The 17878-nt window shown below is 31.8% G+C and overlaps 1 protein-coding gene across 2 annotated transcripts in view; it reads left to right on the forward strand.

Annotated features, from left to right (window-relative positions):
• The window catches only part of LOC130900667 (scavenger receptor class B member 1), a 100455-nt gene that overhangs the window by 63108 nt on the left and 19469 nt on the right, over positions 1-17878 (forward strand). For both annotated transcript variants that reach the window (XM_057811428.1, XM_057811427.1), the window contains exons 3-4: positions 2269-2360; positions 5100-5260. In XM_057811428.1, the coding sequence (XP_057667411.1) occupies positions 2269-2360; positions 5100-5260 (253 nt within the window). The remainder of the gene's footprint in view (positions 1-2268; positions 2361-5099; positions 5261-17878) is intronic.

Raw genomic sequence — 17878 nt, forward strand, 5'->3', positions numbered from 1 at the left:
GGGTCAAGAAGACACGAGGAGTAACTCAGATGAAAACGATGAACAATATGAGATAGATCTAGACAAAAAATTCTAACAGAAAATTGATTATTCGAAATGATTAGAGTCACACATCACATCACATCACGAGTTAATAAAAAAAATAGTAACTCAATTTATTGAATAACCGAAATAAATTACAATAGTTGAATGGAGTACCATTTTCTGTAGAATCTTCTACATTTGAAACTTGATTAAGGCCCATAAAAACCTTTTCTGTGGTGTAAGTCTGATCCTTATAAATACCTGTATGTCTGACAATTTTTTTGGTGCTTGTGGTTCGTATTATCTGATCCTAATACCAAGAAATCCTTGTCTTCGTTACTATTCTTTTGCTCCGTGTAAACATCACTATTTGTAGCAAAAAATCTTGCCAGATCGTTTCAAAACTTACCAATATTTTCGGTTAATTGATATAAATTTTGATACTTTGGTGACGCCACTGAGCGTATGTATGTATCGTTTTATATCGGCCAATGAACGTCCTTGGTCATGCTTTTGTACATTTTTTTCCTCTTAACTCTTACGCACTGTGTTAGTATATAAATTTACCAAGAGGTGAATTTCTGTTATGTAAACACTTGTTTTTAATTATATCACTTGTTGCAACAATTTTTCTGGTTGAATCGTTATACCAGGATAGTACGACTAGTAGTGGGTAGAGATAGAGTATAAAAATTAGAAAGGTTCGAAGTACCGTTAGTTTTTTAGAACCATTCTAGTTTTACGAAAAGATAATGTGCTTTAGCATTTGATGTAATATCTACAATTAATTATTCTACTTGTTTATAAACAATCATCATAATAAATAGTCATATCTCAACTACAACCAGAATTTATATGTTTTTAGTATAATTTTATTAATTAAGTTGTTGTTTACACTACCACTACACCATCACTCACAACTACACTGTTTCGATAACCAAGTTATCGTCTTCAGAGACTATTAACTTCACATACTTATTTTATACCAAATTTACCCACAAATGGACCTCAAAAACCCCATGAAATTTCACATTCATTTTTGTTGCTATTTAGGCTGTTCTTACATTTAACAATATCAATACTTTTGGATGCATCAAACCTAACCTAACATAACCTAACATTTTGTTTTTTTTGCCGTAAGAAGTGGGTTGGAAGCTCTTGCATCTGAGTAGGACTTTTATCTCACTAAACCGCCCTCCTCTTGTTGTATAATGACGAGTCGGAATGAAATTTTTCTTTTTCAATCAAATCTTTTTCGCTGGTAAGAAAATCTACTGAAAACACCTGGAAAGGGGTCCCGGGTGTGCTAGTCCGATACAAATGGAATCGTTCTTAGCAAACTTAACATCCCTGTGCGCGGGTTGAGGTCTTCTTCTCCTGTACGAATCAATAAATATATAAAATAAAGGGTATAAATAAAAGGGATGTATCACATATTAAAATAAAACAAATACAAACAAAACACGATTGACACAACGACCTAAAATCGTATAAACGTGAAATTTTAAAAGTTAAGAAGTAAAGTATAAATATATAAAATGGATAAATAAAATAAATAAATATAATAAATAAATAAAATAAATAAATGAATAAATATTATTTTTGTTGAGTCCCTATTTATTGTTTTAGTTTTTTTTTTCATTCCTGTTGATAAACGAGGCATTCTGATACATTTTTACCATTTTACAGCATCCGGAATCAACATTCTCGTTGCCATTTTCTACCTTCTCTTTCCTTGAAGCCTCAATAATTTCTTCCTCTTTCGTCTTAACCTAACATAACCTAACATAATCTAACATAATCTAACATAACCTAACATAATCTAACATAACCTAACATAATCTAACATAACCTAACATAATCTAGCATAACCTAACCTAACCTGATCTAATCTAACTTAACCTAACGTGATTAGTTTCAATTTTTAGTTTTTCTGTTTCATTTTTCAGGAAGGCGGTTTCATTTTCCTTCGCTTAGCTTTTAGTTTAAACATTATAAAAATAATTGTTTAAACTGTGTTACAAATAGTCCAGTGATTTGTTCCTTCATATGAAGACAGATACAATACGATATGATGATGGATAGATATTCGATCGAAACGATTTGTTTTTACTTTTATATAATTTTTGTACTAAATTTTCATCCGCAGATTGAATATTTGAATTTGTTAAAAAAGTTAATGACGTTGATCTAGTTATTCCAAATAATTCGAGAAATTTGTCAATGAATTTATTTTGTTTCTAGGTCGCCTCGCCGTTATATTAATAGGATTATTTACGTTAGCGATGGGAGTAATTTTATCATCGATACCATGGGTAGACTATATAATTTTAAAGGTGAGTTAATACATGCAAAAAAATAAGTAGTTTTGATTTATTATTATTATAAATCGGTGGGTCAGATCAACTAGCTTATTTTGAAATTGAATAAAAGAGAAAGTATTGTAGTAATATATACCGAATGTCTCAATTTGCATATATGGTAACCTTGAAATAGACATTATAAGATTACTTTACGCTCGAAAAACAAACATAATTTTATTACAGTCGCATTTTTTCTAATTAAACAGTTTTCTATGTTATCTTAGGTAATAATTTCAGGTACTACTTTGACATTTTCAGTTGTCAAATTATTTATACATGGTAAATCTGAAAGTACAATTGTTAATATTAATCATTTCAATTTTTGATTCAGAAGAAATTTCTACCTCTACTGAAAACTGAAAATGATTAGCCCGACTTAGAAATTTCTTCCATAGAAGTCGACATAAATCAGATAACAAATTTCTCAAGAAAAAAAATGCAAATTTATTAAAAGAAATTACAGAAGGGATTCGAAAAAAGGTAACTGTAAGTGTTCAAATTGATGCCAATCTTGATCAATATATTCACGGTAACTTTTCTCAATGGAGGTCTCAACGCGGTCCTTGAAAAGACCCCACAGGAAGAAATCACAAAATTAACATTAAGACACTCCCGCACACAACACGCGTAGTGCGGTCAAGCTCCATCCCGTATAAAATGTACGGGATTGTTGAATCGTTGTCCGTTTGCCTACAAAAATCTTCAGCCTTCACCATAAAAAAATGTACGAGTCTCGTAGATACCAGCCCACACACACCCCAGGCAGGTTTAGTTCTTTTTCAATGAAGACGTGAGGATTCTGGTCGTTCCAATACAGGCAGTTATGCAGATCAGCTTGAAGGTTGCTTCATCCGACCACAAAATGAATGCAGGATCATCCTGACTGCAATCTAATTACTATTCGCAAAATTCCAATCCGCGATCTAAATCCTTCTCGTTCTAAATCCTTGGTTCGGCTGCTCAACTAACTCCAACACCACTGTTTCCATATTTTCGTTAATGGTTACAGATACCGGTAGTCCAGTACGAGACGCGTCGGCAACAGAGCCCGTTTTTCAGAAGTACTTTCTTGAAGCGTGAATTTGTATCGGTTGTTCATTTTGAAAACGCGTCTACTCGATGAATTTTAATTTTTTTCTACAGCTATGTCAGACTTCGATTTTTCGAGAGCGTTGCCTGACTTCCGCATTATTTAGATTCAAAATTCGGTGTAGATGGTCACGGTAAACTCAAACTCTTCTTGTCTATGTCAATTTTGTTGATATATCCTACACTTAAGCTTTCCCAGGTTAAGCCTGTTTCAATCGGATACTCAAATGAGTAGCCAAGTGACCATTAACCATTATTTTATTCTAAATTTGTTAAATTTAGATATGTAGTGATATCCATGGGAATTTTTGCAATAGAATTCACCCTAACAACACGATTATGGCAGCGTCCATATTTAAGAAACAATCGGCGTGAGATTAAATTTAGTGGATGTAAAAGTTGCAGTCTTTCCTGTAGTACGACAAATAATCTGTAGAATAAGTATTAGTTAGTTTTTGAATCTGGAAATATCCCAGTAAGCATCGAGTCTTCATCTTCAATGTCGTTTACAGTAATTTCAACAACTTCGTCACTTTGACAGGTCCAGTAATTTCAAAAATTAACACACTCGCTTGCTGATATTTCTGAAAGTAAATTTTAAGTTGTGGAGCTGTCTCACAAATATCAGGGGAAATTCTTCAGTAATTGTCATTTTCGCTATTCGTCGTGATTAACCCACAGATATGGAAAGGAGACCAAGCATCAAAATGTGCCACGTGGTAATGACGTAAGCTGCCATTTTGATCTTAGCTTTGGCGGCAAATTTGAAATAACTATCACTAAATTTTCCACCACCTGCTTTTAACTATGTGTATCCTTATTTTCCATCGAGCATGAGTTCAATTCAAATAAGTTAGTTGTTCGGTCCTACATCCTTATATGTACGAGGGCTGTGTGATTTTTCAGATGTTCATAAGATGTTTGTGATTTATTGTTAATTTGCACCTTGTCAACTGTCAAAAGTTTACATAAAATTGACAAATATATTAGTTTTAATACTCACACAAATAAAACTGTATTCGTTGGTGAATAAATATGGAAAAAAGAAGAATAAACATTATAATAAAATGAAAAAATAACCTAAGAAAAAACGAAACAAACTTCCTATGCATAAGATGTTATCTGCTTTCGAAACCATTCTTAGGAATTGGTTGGGATTAAGTTGAACGTCTAGGATCGTAGTTAATTGAGAGTACTGGTTACTAAAATCCGAGTCCCTGTACTCAGAAATTGTCAAATAAAAGTATAGTAGATGAAAATTGGGTACAATAGGAACCAAAAAAACGTCCAAACAATTAGCAAAGTCCTGGGAATATATCCTCCAAGCCAAAAACCGTTTTATCAAACAATAGAATGATAGTGATATTATCCCGAATCACTGACACGTTTTGATGATGAATTTAAGAAAAAATAATAGCAATTAATGAAGAAACAGAATTTTCTTTCGCCACAACTATGTACCTACCCATTCCTTCGCTGTTTTTAACGTCAAATAGTCAGAAAACATTAAAAACGCGATGAACTAACTATGTTGAGTTTTTCATTGAAAATTTAAATCTGAATCTTACTTTTTTCATGAAAAAAATGACAAATGACATTTGACAACTATCAATTTTGTTCTAGAACTTACGATTATCTGATGGTTCTTTAAGTTTTCACTACTGGCAAAAACCAGGCGTGATAAGACTAACCAAAGTGTATATATTTAATGTTACTAACTCGGAAAAATTTCTTGCCAATGGAGAGAAGCCGAAACTACAAGAAGTAGGACCTTTTGTCTATAGGTGAGCTAAATTTTTACATTATTCTTATATATACATATATTTTCAAAATAGATGATTCGACATATAATGCGAGCTCCATTACCTGTTTTTAAAGCCTCGTAATCAGTTCTTCGTGATGTTTTCAATGAATTAATGGAATGTTGCTGGCCAAACGGCCGCCAAAACTTACTCCTTTTCCGACGAATATTCTCTTCCAAGAATCTGAGATTTGTTGACATAAAACCTCAAAAACTGTTGACATAAAATCCTAAAAACTGTTGTCAGATTTTTTTGAATTTGTTGAAATCAAATTACAAATCTATTTTATTTACAAAAATTAAAAATATCGTTTATTTTGCATTTAAATTCAAATATGCTATAAAATATAATGGTATGCATATTTTTTTCATATAAAAGATAGGTTATATCCATTCTTAAAAGGTAAATTGAAAGTCATGCTGAATAGAAATCGTCTGAACAGCATTGTCAATGTCAAGGTCACCTGTAGTAGTAGTAATACTCTGCTGAAACTGTTAAATCCGTTGAAATGTGCGTTGAATTTATAGTAAAAGGTACTTGTTCTACTAATGGTATAACAGAGTAAACGTACTCTCACTGATTAGTCATCTAAAATGAATTAATGTATAAAATTGTAATGACGGATAATTTAATGATATCTAAAACTAAGATACAAGATAATACTATTGAATGAAACGGTATTATGATTGTATTCAACGCCAAAAGTAATTAGAACATATAAATAATGCAACTAGAGCAAGTTAAATAATGAAATTATATGAAATAATTGGAATGTTTCCAAACTAATTAACTTCGAAGGCGTAATATTTTATCAAAGGTGCTACAATACAAATATTAAAAACAAATTTGAAATTTACGTGAAAAATTATTCTCTATACTAGACATTCAGTATATGAAAAATAGTTAAAGCATGCCCCAATTAGGAAAAATTTTCACGAAAATCTTATTTCTAATGCAAAATGGTCGTTTTAAATATTTTTTCCTACAACCACTTATGAAAATGATAAATTGCACACTCATTTTTACCTAAGAAAGTAATTTATTTCACACGTGTACTAAAAAATAACAAAATGTATTAAAATGCTTCTTTTTCTTATGTTATATATGGTCTCGAACGATAGAGGGAATACGCGAATACAATATGAATCTGGCTGGGTGCCAAAAGGCAAAAGGCCAAATTTAAGAAGACTGAAAAAGTAGATTTTTTGAGGTTATATAGTGTGTACAATGAAAATTTAAATTTTGTTGTGATTTGTGTGCAAACCGCAAGATAATTTAAACGTTGAAACTAATAATATATAAAGTAGTTGAATGAAAATTTATTCTCCATAGTGAAGAAAAACATTCTTAATGACTGGCTTGATTTTACTAACATAAAAGTTTATATACTTTTGTTTAATTGACTTTCTCACTTAAAAAATACGTTTATTGAAGAATTTTTTACGTGATCGTAGAAAGAAAAGTGTACACACCTCATTGAAAAGTGTATTTCGAACTCGTTAGGTGACTAGAGCGAAATGTATTACAGATTAATCTGAATATTTCCTAAAATTTTCATAAACCGGAGCTAATACAAGTTTTCGTGCTTTTACTGGTCTTCTAGAACCATAAGCACAATAGAAAAAGGTTTGGACTGGTCAAAAGACCTGTGTTTTGAAGATAACATAGTCTTATCGTAAGATCTATAAGTATTTGCCTATAAAAGTTAGACATTTTGTTTTATTTTAATTCTAAGAATCTCTTCCCAAAAAATTTCACCAAAAATATGATTCTGAACTTTTCCATATATTAAGGGGGTCCAAATAGTGACTTCTTAACAGTTCAGTTCGGCTGCAGCTTACAAGGAGCTGTGTTAAGTCAGTCTATTGTGAATTATAGGGTTACTATGGAAAAATTGAAAGCCAAAAAATCGGTTAATGAAAAAATATTTGTATATAATTTCTTTCAATTATTTACAAGCAAACATTAACACCTTTCCATACGTTTATCCATTGATCGAAGCAGTGCTGGAAATCCTTTTTGGTGAGCGCCTTTAGAAGCTCTGCCGTTTTTTGCTTTACCGCTTCCATTGACTCAAATCAGGTCCCTTTCAAAGCAGATCTTTTTCTATCCTTTTAAGGAAATCTGAGCATGACTCGTCGATGCAAGAGCATTTGGTTAGGAGTCAGATTTTTTGGCACCAGCTTCGCACAGGCTTTTGTCATGTGTAAAATTTTTCTAACCGTTTCTTTATCGGCGTTTATAGCTTCGGCAATCATCCTGGGCGCTGGTCATCTTCAGGACTCTCTCGGCTTTCACTAAAGCGCTTACATCACTCAAAAACACGCGCACGAGATAGAGAATTGTTCTCATAGGCCTCTTGCAACAATTTATAGCACTCAGTAGGAGTTTTTTTTTCAATTTAACGAGAAATTTGAGATTGATACGTTGCTCCACGAGAAAAAAACAAGTTCGTTTCAAACCGCTACTGCACAAATACTATAATAGTGACGGAAAAGTGTTTTGAGACGTGCATAGATATCTAGATACCCAACGCACTCGTTTTTTTCTCCACCCGTTTAGGGCGCCCTCTAGACGCGCAGTCTCGTTATTTAATAACCATACCTCGTAGATGTTAATAATATTTTACGAAATCATATTTCGGTTTTAATTTTGACATTTTGTCTGAAACAAGTTATAAAACTTTGAATTTCAAGAAAATATTTCATTAATCTATTTCTAGAATTAAAAATACCAAACAAATCCTTGAAAATTATAATAACCGTTAATAAAACCATAATATTTATTGTTCTCATAACGTTTTTAATTAAAACAAACATTTTAACAAGCATATCAATTTAAATACTGATTCTTTTCAAGTTATTTTAAAATAATCATTTCTATAATATTTAACAAAGAATAAATTTATTTATTACGACTTTTGTTGTTGAGATATTTCAATTTAGAAATTGACAACTATAAGAAACATTCATAATGGCAGTTATTAGGCAACCTCTTATACACCGAAGGACTCTTCAGTGATTTATTAGAAATTTACGTTTTACAACAGTGTGGCAATTCAGTTTATATATTACCCACTTAAATTGACAAGCAGTCTATTGAAAATGAAATCTAAGGATATCTGTATACTAAATTAATTGAGAAATATTTTGATTGTTGAAATTATTTAATAAATTTATGCTGTAAATCATAATTCACTTTATAAATCATAAATCAGTTAATGGCTAATATATTTGAGGATATTATTGAAATCGAGTATTTTCATATAATTGATATTTATTTTTATGGTAAATAAAACACTGAAAAGTAATTTTAATAAAGGCAATAGTCAATTGGACTGTGAAATTAATTGTATGACACGAAATTATTAGATACAAATTTATAACACTTTAAATTCCCGGATATATGTATTCCTTATAAGCATATATAATTGTATATTTTCCACGTACTTTGTCCTAATAGAATTATAAACATTTGAATAAAAATTAATGTTAACAATTTTTTTTTAAATATGTATTGTGCTAATTGATTGAACTAACGGAATGACTAAACGTAAAAAACCGCGTTGCTTTGTATCTATAGAAACAGCTGGATTTCTTTTTTATTTATTAAGTGAGGTCCTAAAATCATTTTCTCCGTAATTATTATTGCGAATGAAAAATTAGATATTTTAAATCTCCATTATGGATATCCATGATATAGTCTTCCTAAATTCAAAGTGAATATATTACAATCTCATAAGGAATTATCGGAACAGCGATTTAACCATAATCGACTTTAATTGTGACATATCTGACATATACGCATGCGCATAAGGAAGCATTAGCTTTATTAGAATCGGCTTTATGATTCTTCTTTTTTTTTCAAATATGGATAGTTCCTATATGATTCACGTGTTTTCACAAATCAAGACAAAAGAATTTTGGTTCTAATACATTGGTAATCAAATTCCTGGTGTTTGTTATATAGTTGTATAATGTCCAATTCGAACAGATTTTGTTCTCGCCTATGAGGACGATATTAATAAATGAATAAAAATTTAGGTTTGAAATAGCAGCTGAAACGTCATTCAATAAGTCGTTTGACTGACACACAGATGGCGCTGCCATTGTCAAAACCATATGACGTTTATGAAGTACCAACTTTCACAAAAGTGTAAAATTTCATGACATTTAGATTAGTCTGAGATAAATGAATTCAAAACAATTTCTCGATAACAAAAATACTGTACAAGCTCAGCAATGGCTTCAAAACTCTCCATCATCGAAAAGAATTATTTATTATTGGTTTGCTGATTTTAAACGTGGTCGTACAGACACCGATAATGGTGAACGTTCTGGTCTTCCAATTGAGGTGGTTACTCCAAAAATCACCAAAAACGTCCACTAAGTGGTTCAATCTAATCGTAAATTGAAACTGCGTGAGATAGATGAGGCCGTAAAGATATCAGAAGGCAGTGCGTTTACAATTATGCATGAACATTTTTCTAAGTAGGTGCCGCGTTTACTCACAGTCGACCAAAAACAACATGTTAATGAATCAGAGCAGTGTTTACACGTAATAAATCAGATATTTTGAGTCAATATGTGACAATGGAACCATCACTTCACTCCGGAATCAAAACGATCATCATCTGAATCGACTGCAGCCGATGAACCATGTCCGAAGAGTCCAAATGCACAACAGTCAGCTGGGAATGTTATAACTTCAGAATTTGGGATGCGCATGGAATATCGTTCATCGACTGTCTCCAAAAGGAAGAGACAATCAATTGAGAAAACTATATAGAGTTATTGGATCATTTGAATGCAAAAATCAAGAAAAAAGAGGAAAAAACCAGTTTCACTAAGACACTGCACAGATTTACAAGTCGATGCCAACGATGGTTAAATTGAACGAATTGCTTCCTCATCCACCGTATAGTCCAGATCTGGCTCCCGGTGACTACTGGCTATTCTCTGATGAGACTGAAGTCTATTTTGAGGCAAAATATAAATCCTTGTACAAGCGTACGACATCGAGAAGTTGGAGAGGCGTTGGAATGATTGTATTACTCGTGAAGGAGATTACATTGATGAATAAAATCGAGTTTTGGGCAAAAAAGTGTTTTTCTTAATTAGTAATCATGAAAATTTTCGATATCTAATAAAAACTGAAGACAATACTAATAGGAGCAAGTGAAAGATCTCCCCAATTTAAAGTTTGAGGTCGTTTCGACTCTAATGTCTAATTATTTGCTTTAAGGGATGAAACTCATACGCTACGAACGAATTTTGGAGGGAACTAGCTATTAGATGGTTCGATTATTCTTTCGTAAGACGCTACTAGCCAGTACAATTGTTTTCCATTGTTTAGTTTACGTGTTTTCTTATTTCTGCAACCAAATACTTTTTCATTGTTTAAATAAAATCAAATCACTCTATATTGAAATTTAGGAACTACTACTAACTGTAAAATGATGAATTTTTTATAAGAAATATTTTTATAATTCAATTACAATTTTGGCATTGAAAACTTGCAGAATTCATTCTTAAAACTTGTTTAAGAATTCCAGTTTATTGACGTCACATCAATAACTTAATATCGAAGAACCTGATATATATGAAACAATGATCCCAATCAATGAACTTTGATTGGAAAGTTCCTAAAATTATATTGGTTATCGGCAGTTTTTTTAAGAGCTCGGTTTGATTGATATCTTTTTTCTATTATACCTACTAACTATATAAACAAAAAAATATATAATCTACCAAATACCGGTACTTTTGAAACACACCGTTTAATTCCTTACTTCTTTTATGTCTAAAACAATGATGTTTTAAGTAGAAATGTAAAATTAGATCACGGTAACATTGTAAAAAAATTGGTGCGTGCAACTTTTAAACTTGACAGAACGATATATTTCCAATGAAATCGATAATAATATACCTTTTAGTTTGTGAACTTTCATATTTTCGAAATATAACTAAATGTATGTACCTTAAACATGGCGGTGTTACTAAAAAAGGGCATCTAAAATATCGACAATAAGTTCGTAATACGGTTCATGAGTCAAATCTCCTATATGGAAAGTCAACGATAGCTTCGCAGCTCCTTTTTGAAACGGTCCCTCTTCTCCGATGCTACTCCATGGATTCTCTATTGGGTGTCAGATCATAGTAATAGACCATACTTTCATTATTGGTTACAATTGATTATATTACACTCGAAACAGCTTTCGTACTGCGCTAAGAATTCGAGGCACCCACCACTACTTTTTACCATATTTAAAAACTCATGGAGAATCCTTAGAACACCTGATCTGGAAATGCCAGTCTGTACTGCAATTTCTCTTGTTTTTAAGCACCAGAACAATTTCTTCTAAATCTAATGTGTGGGTCATTTTCTAATGACTCTCGTCCCATCAAAACAATACAATAATGGACACCAGGCATCATAAACAACGTCCCTCAATTCTGTTTTGATTGGTGTTGGTGTTAATCTTTCTTTAGTCAAAAATTTTTTAACTCAATTCGAGACATTTTTCAAAACAACTTGACTGAGTTGTCTACTGGAATAGATCGAAGCAGCTGGTTGCAGCTTTGTGTAAAAGTTGTCACTGACGCGTGTAAAAAGGCAAACAGATATACACCAATATTTTTTCAGTAGCTAAAAGGTTTCGTCGAAATGTGTTAAAAGGAAACCCGAAATATAATTTTTATTGTACATTCATACCATTCGTTTTGATTATACCAGCACCTAGAAGGCTTTTGTACTATTATTTATTTAATACAGCTGGACGCTTTTTTAACCTATCTCTCATATATAAGTTATAAACCAAAATTTCTTCAATTACTGAAGGACTTAACCGAATTACGTAATACATAGCTAATAAATACTATTGGGAAAGATAACATACCTAGTTTGAGGTTAAATTATCAAATTTAAAACCATTACAACACAAAAAAATCTTCATATCGATGTTGTAAGGCAGTATTTTGAATAATATTCTGTAATACCTATTTCAATCTCACTACTAATTATTATTTATATTATATTTAAGGATTTCCATTGATACGCTTCTCAGTTCGTGTCTTTCAGTTTGTTATGCATATTTTATACCAGGTGGGCAACTAAGAACGACCGTCAGAAAGAGCTTCAAAGAAAACAATAGCAAAAAAAATTTTAGGAGTTTACATACATCTTAAGGCCGCTGAATATGCTAAAAGACAACGTGCAATGAATGCAAGAAGCAATATTTCTTGATCAAAAACATGCGCAAATGAAGTCCAGCTGATTGTTTCATACCTTGCAAAATTATCAGTTTGGTGTCTGTTTTATTGCTTGTAATTACGTCTCTCGTGCTAGATGTAATTCTAGGGAGAAATTTAGTTACTTTTGGTTTAGCAGCAAATCAGATTCCAAAAATAAGGCTGCAGCAGATATAATTATCGCTAGTGATTTTTTGTTTGCCTTTTTTAGATTTGTTATTTTTATTTTTAAAACGGTCACAACATATTGAATAAAATAAGAATTTGATCAATTTTATTTATGAAATTTTTAATACTGACAACCTCGATGCAATGACAAGCGACTTGCTTTATTTGTCTATGCAATATTTTGACCTTGCAAGAAATTGCATGCAATTTGTCTTAAACCATTCATCCATTCTCAACTACTTTTTGTATATTTTCTCGTCTAATTTTAAAGTTAAACTCATATTTAAGGGAAAACAGCTCTATCCAGCCAGGGCGTCGCTCACCATCGTCTGGTGGTTCTTTTTTGTCCATCATGCTAAAGCAAAGAATCCACTGACAACTTGTTTACTCTATCTAGTTTTGTTATTTAGTTTTACAACCGGTGACAAAATATTAAATAAAATTTTAGGTTAGAAAATTGTTTCCTTTCACTTAAGGAATTTTGATTAGTGGCATCCATATTTTGATCATTCAAGAAATTGGACGCAATCGTGGAACAAACAACAACAATATAAAAAAAGTCCAATAGCATTAGTTTGAGGCCATCCATACTACCAAAAACACACACAATTGTGTAAATTAACAAATAATAATGATATTTCATATTATCAAATAGGCCCTCTAGTGGCGGACCTAAAATTCTTGTCCTGAAGCTGTAGTATGATCCGGTATTGATATATGACCATTTTAATTGCTCACCAGGTACGATTTGGTCATTAAAAACATCGAAGAACGGCACTGATTTATATCCAATGGGTTGGGTTAATATTAAGTATAATAATAACTAGTATAAAAAAAACAACAGGTACATTAGATTTGCTTCAATAGTTTTTTCGTATAACTGTTATATTATTATTTCACAATAGTGTGAGTGTATTGAGGATAATTAAAAGTATTACATGGAGTTATTTACGTATACAAAACTTGTAGAAAAAGGCACATACGTTGGATTCCGTCTGTTCATATTTACTTTCTACAAAACCCAGTTATTAGAATCAAAGGTCACTGAATGGCAGTAAGATTTGCGAGAACGTAAACTGCTGGTACCTTTTATGATGATAGATACATACAAACATCTCCTTATTTACGACCAAAGGTAAATTGCGCATAATAATATAGAAAACAACTTTTTTTTTGGAGAAACTGTACATATTTAGTTATTAATAAATGTGACATTCGAATAATTTAAATCTTGTAATACATACTCATAAAAAATCAAATTAAATCAACTTAAAACAATCTTATTTGCGTCATAAAATGGTTAATTGCTTATAAAAAACAAATAGATATTTTGTTCTTAACTGGAAAATGAAAGTAATAACTAATAATGGGTATGTTTTTTTCCTTATATAATTAGAGGTGTTTATGAAAATATCGTTGATGCAAAAACGCAATCGATAAGATGGCCGCAATATGAAACGTTCGTTGAAGTAAAATTTGTGTACATAAAAAGAAACGTAATAAGAATGGATAAAAATTGAAAAAAAAATCGAAGTTAAAGAAGCAGGAAGATTTAACTACACAATTATAAGTTTTAAGACAATGTTCGATAAACTTTTCAGATAGAATAACATACATAAGCCTTCTGGTGAGCTACCGAAGGTAATTGGACAAAAGTAAATACGTAAAATGGAAATAAGACACATATGTGGTCTTGGTCTTGCATAGTCCGGTTTTAGTCTTGGTCTTGTAGCCTCATATGTGGTCTTGTTCTTGTATAGTCTGGTCTTGGTCTTGGTTTTGCTGCAAGAGTCTTGCAGGTCATCCATTTTGTAATGGATCCTAAGGAGGATACGTATACAAAACTATCTCATAAAAGCAGTTTGAAATATATCAAAATCTAAGAACAACAATATATTAACTGCACCAATGACGCTCGTACGGGATGGGGAATGCGTATTTTTGGAATGGTAGGTAACTAATTTTTCTTAGAATAAAGATTCTTTTTTCAATGAAATTAAAACTATTTTCCTTCATGGTCGAATTTCACTGAAATCTATGATAAAATTAGTTTCTGATTATGTGTGGTCTTGGTCTTGCATATTTCAATCTTGGTCTTGGTCTTGCAGCCTCATATTTGATCTTGATCTTGCATAGTCTGGTCTTGGTCTTGGTTTTGCTGCAAGAGTCTTGTAGGTCATCAGTTTTATAATTAATCCTAAAGAATCTACGTATACAAAACCATCTCATAAAAGCAGTTTGAAATATATCAAAATCTAAGAACAAGAATATATTAACTGCACCAATGACGTTTGTACGGGATGGGAAATGCGTATTTTTAAAATGGTAGGTAACTAATTTTTCTTAGAATAAAGATTCTTTTTTCAATGAAATTAAAAACATTTTCCTTCATGGTCGAATTTCACTGAAATCTATGATAAAATTAGTTTCTGATTATGTGTGGTCTTGGTCTTGCATATTCCAGTCTTGGTCTTGGTCTTGCAGCCTCATATTTGATCTTGATCTTGCATAGTCTGGTCTTGGTCTTGGTCTTGCTGCAAGAGTCTTGCAGGTCATCCATTTTGTAATGGATCCTAAGGAGGATACGTATACAAAACTATCTCATAAAAGCAGTTTGAAATATATCAAAATCTAAGAACAACAATATATTAACTGCACCAATGACGCTCGTACGGGATGGAGAATGCGTATTTTTGGAATGGTAGGTAACTAATTTTTCTTAGAATAAAGATTGTTTTCGAAATGAAATTAAAATCATTTTCATTCATGGTCGAATTTAGCTGAAATCTATGATAAAATTAGTTTCTGATTATGTGTGGTCTTGGTCTTGCATATTTCAATCTTGGTCTTGGTCTTGCAGCCTCATATTTGATCTTGATCTTGCATAGTCTGGTCTTGGTCTTGGTTTTGCTGCAAGAGTCTTGTAGGTCATCAGTTTTATAATTAATCCTAAAGAATCTACGTATACAAAACTATCTCATAAAAGCAGTTTGAAATATATCAAAATCTAAGAACAAGAATATATTAACTGCACCAATGACGTTTGTACCGGATGGGAAATGCGTATTTTTAAAATGGTAGGTAACTAATTTTTCTTAGAATAAAGATTCTTTTTTCAATGAAATTAAAAACATTTTCCTTCATGGTCGAATTTCACTGAAATCTATGATAAAATTAGTTTCTGATTATGTGTGGTCTTGGTCTTGCATATTCCAGTCTTGGTCTTGGTCTTGCAGCCTCATATTTGATCTTGATCTTGCATAGTCTGGTCTTGGTCTTGGTCTTGCTGCAAGAGTCTTGCAGGTCATCCATTTTGTAATGGATCCTAAGGAGGATACGTATACAAAACTATCTCATAAAAGCAGTTTGAAATATATCAAAATCTAGGAACAACAATATATTAACTGCACCAATGACGCTCGTACGGGATGGAGAATGCGTATTTTTGGAATGGTAGGTAACTAATTTTTCTTAGAATAAAGATTGTTTTCGAAATGAAATTAAAATCATTTTCATTCATGGTCGAATTTAGCTGAAATCTATGATAAAATTAGTTTCTGATTATGTGTGGTCTTGGTCTTGCATATTTCAATCTTGGTCTTGGTCTTGCAGCCTCATATTTGATCTTGATCTTGCATAGTCTGGTCTTGGTCTTGGTTTTGCTGCAAGAGTCTTGTAGGTCATCAGTTTTATAATTAATCCTAAAGAATCTACGTATACAAAACTATCTCATAAAAGCAGTTTGAAATATATCAAAATCTAAGAACAAGAATATATTAACTGCACCAATGACGTTTGTACGGGATGGGAAATGCGTATTTTTAAAATGGTAGGTAACTAATTTTTCTTAGAATAAAGATTCTTTTTTCAATGAAATTAAAAACATTTTCCTTCATGGTCGAATTTCACTGAAATCTATGATAAAATTAGTTTCTGATTATGTGTGGTCTTGGTCTTGCATATTCCAGTCTTGGTCTTGGTCTTGCAGCCTCATATTTGATCTTGATCTTGCATAGTCTGGTCTTGGTCTTGGTCTTGCTGCAAGAGTCTTGCAGGTCATCCATTTTGTAATGGATCCTAAGGAGGATACGTATACAAAACTATCTCATAAAAGCAGTTTGAAATATATCAAAATCTAAGAACAACAATATATTAACTGCACCAATGACGCTCGTACGGGATGGAGAATGCGTATTTTTGGAATGGTAGGTAACTAATTTTTCTTAGAATAAAGATTGTTTTCGAAATGAAATTAAAATCATTTTCATTCATGGTCGAATTTAGCTGAAATCTATGATAAAATTAGTTTCTGATTATGTGTGGTCTTGGTCTTGCATATTCCAGTCTTGGTCTTAGTCTTGCAGCCTCATATTTGATCTTGATCTTGCATAGTCTGGTCTTGGTCTTGGTTTTGCTGCAAGAGTCTTGTAGGTCATCAGTTTTATAATTAATCCTAAAGAATCTACGTATACAAAACCATCTCATAAAAGCAGTTTGAAATATATCAAAATCTAAGAACAAGAATATATTAACTGCACCAATGACGTTTGTACGGGATGGGAAATGCGTATTTTTGGAATGGTAGGTAACTAATTTTTCTTAGAATAAAGATTGTTTTTGAAATGAAATTTGAATCATTTTCATTCATGGTCGAACCTCGCTGAAATCTATGGTAAAATTAGTTTCTGTTTTATTACTACACTACAATTTATGCATACACTACAATACAAAAAATATATCTTGTGTTTACCATTTTGATACCTATTTAATTAATGTTTTATGACATACCATAAAACCCTGTAATCGACTCAATTACTTTTATATTAAAAAAAACGCAGATACCAATTATGAAATTTTTTCAACAAATTAACAAAAAAAAAAGATATATTGAAACAGAAGACGTAAACACTCTCTTTTCGGGATTGACATGATGATGATCAACATCTAGTTATATTTTCGTCCATTTTGGGGTTCCAAAATTGTATGTTAAGCAAGCGTGACATAGATAACCTGTACTAAGTTGCTTGCATTTAATTCGGACTCCAAAAGTGATTCCCTTTTTGTGTATTGATCCTGGATTCTAGCTTTTGCCTGCTTGCGGTCTAATATTTAGCGTGCTGGAAGGTGTTTGTAGGTTTTTCACACACGTTATAACAGTTACCAAAACAATTTCTTGAAGACT

The sequence above is a fragment of the Diorhabda carinulata genome, chromosome X, assembly GCF_026250575.1.
Source record: "Diorhabda carinulata isolate Delta chromosome X, icDioCari1.1, whole genome shotgun sequence".
Taxonomy (NCBI): domain Eukaryota; kingdom Metazoa; phylum Arthropoda; class Insecta; order Coleoptera; family Chrysomelidae; genus Diorhabda; species Diorhabda carinulata.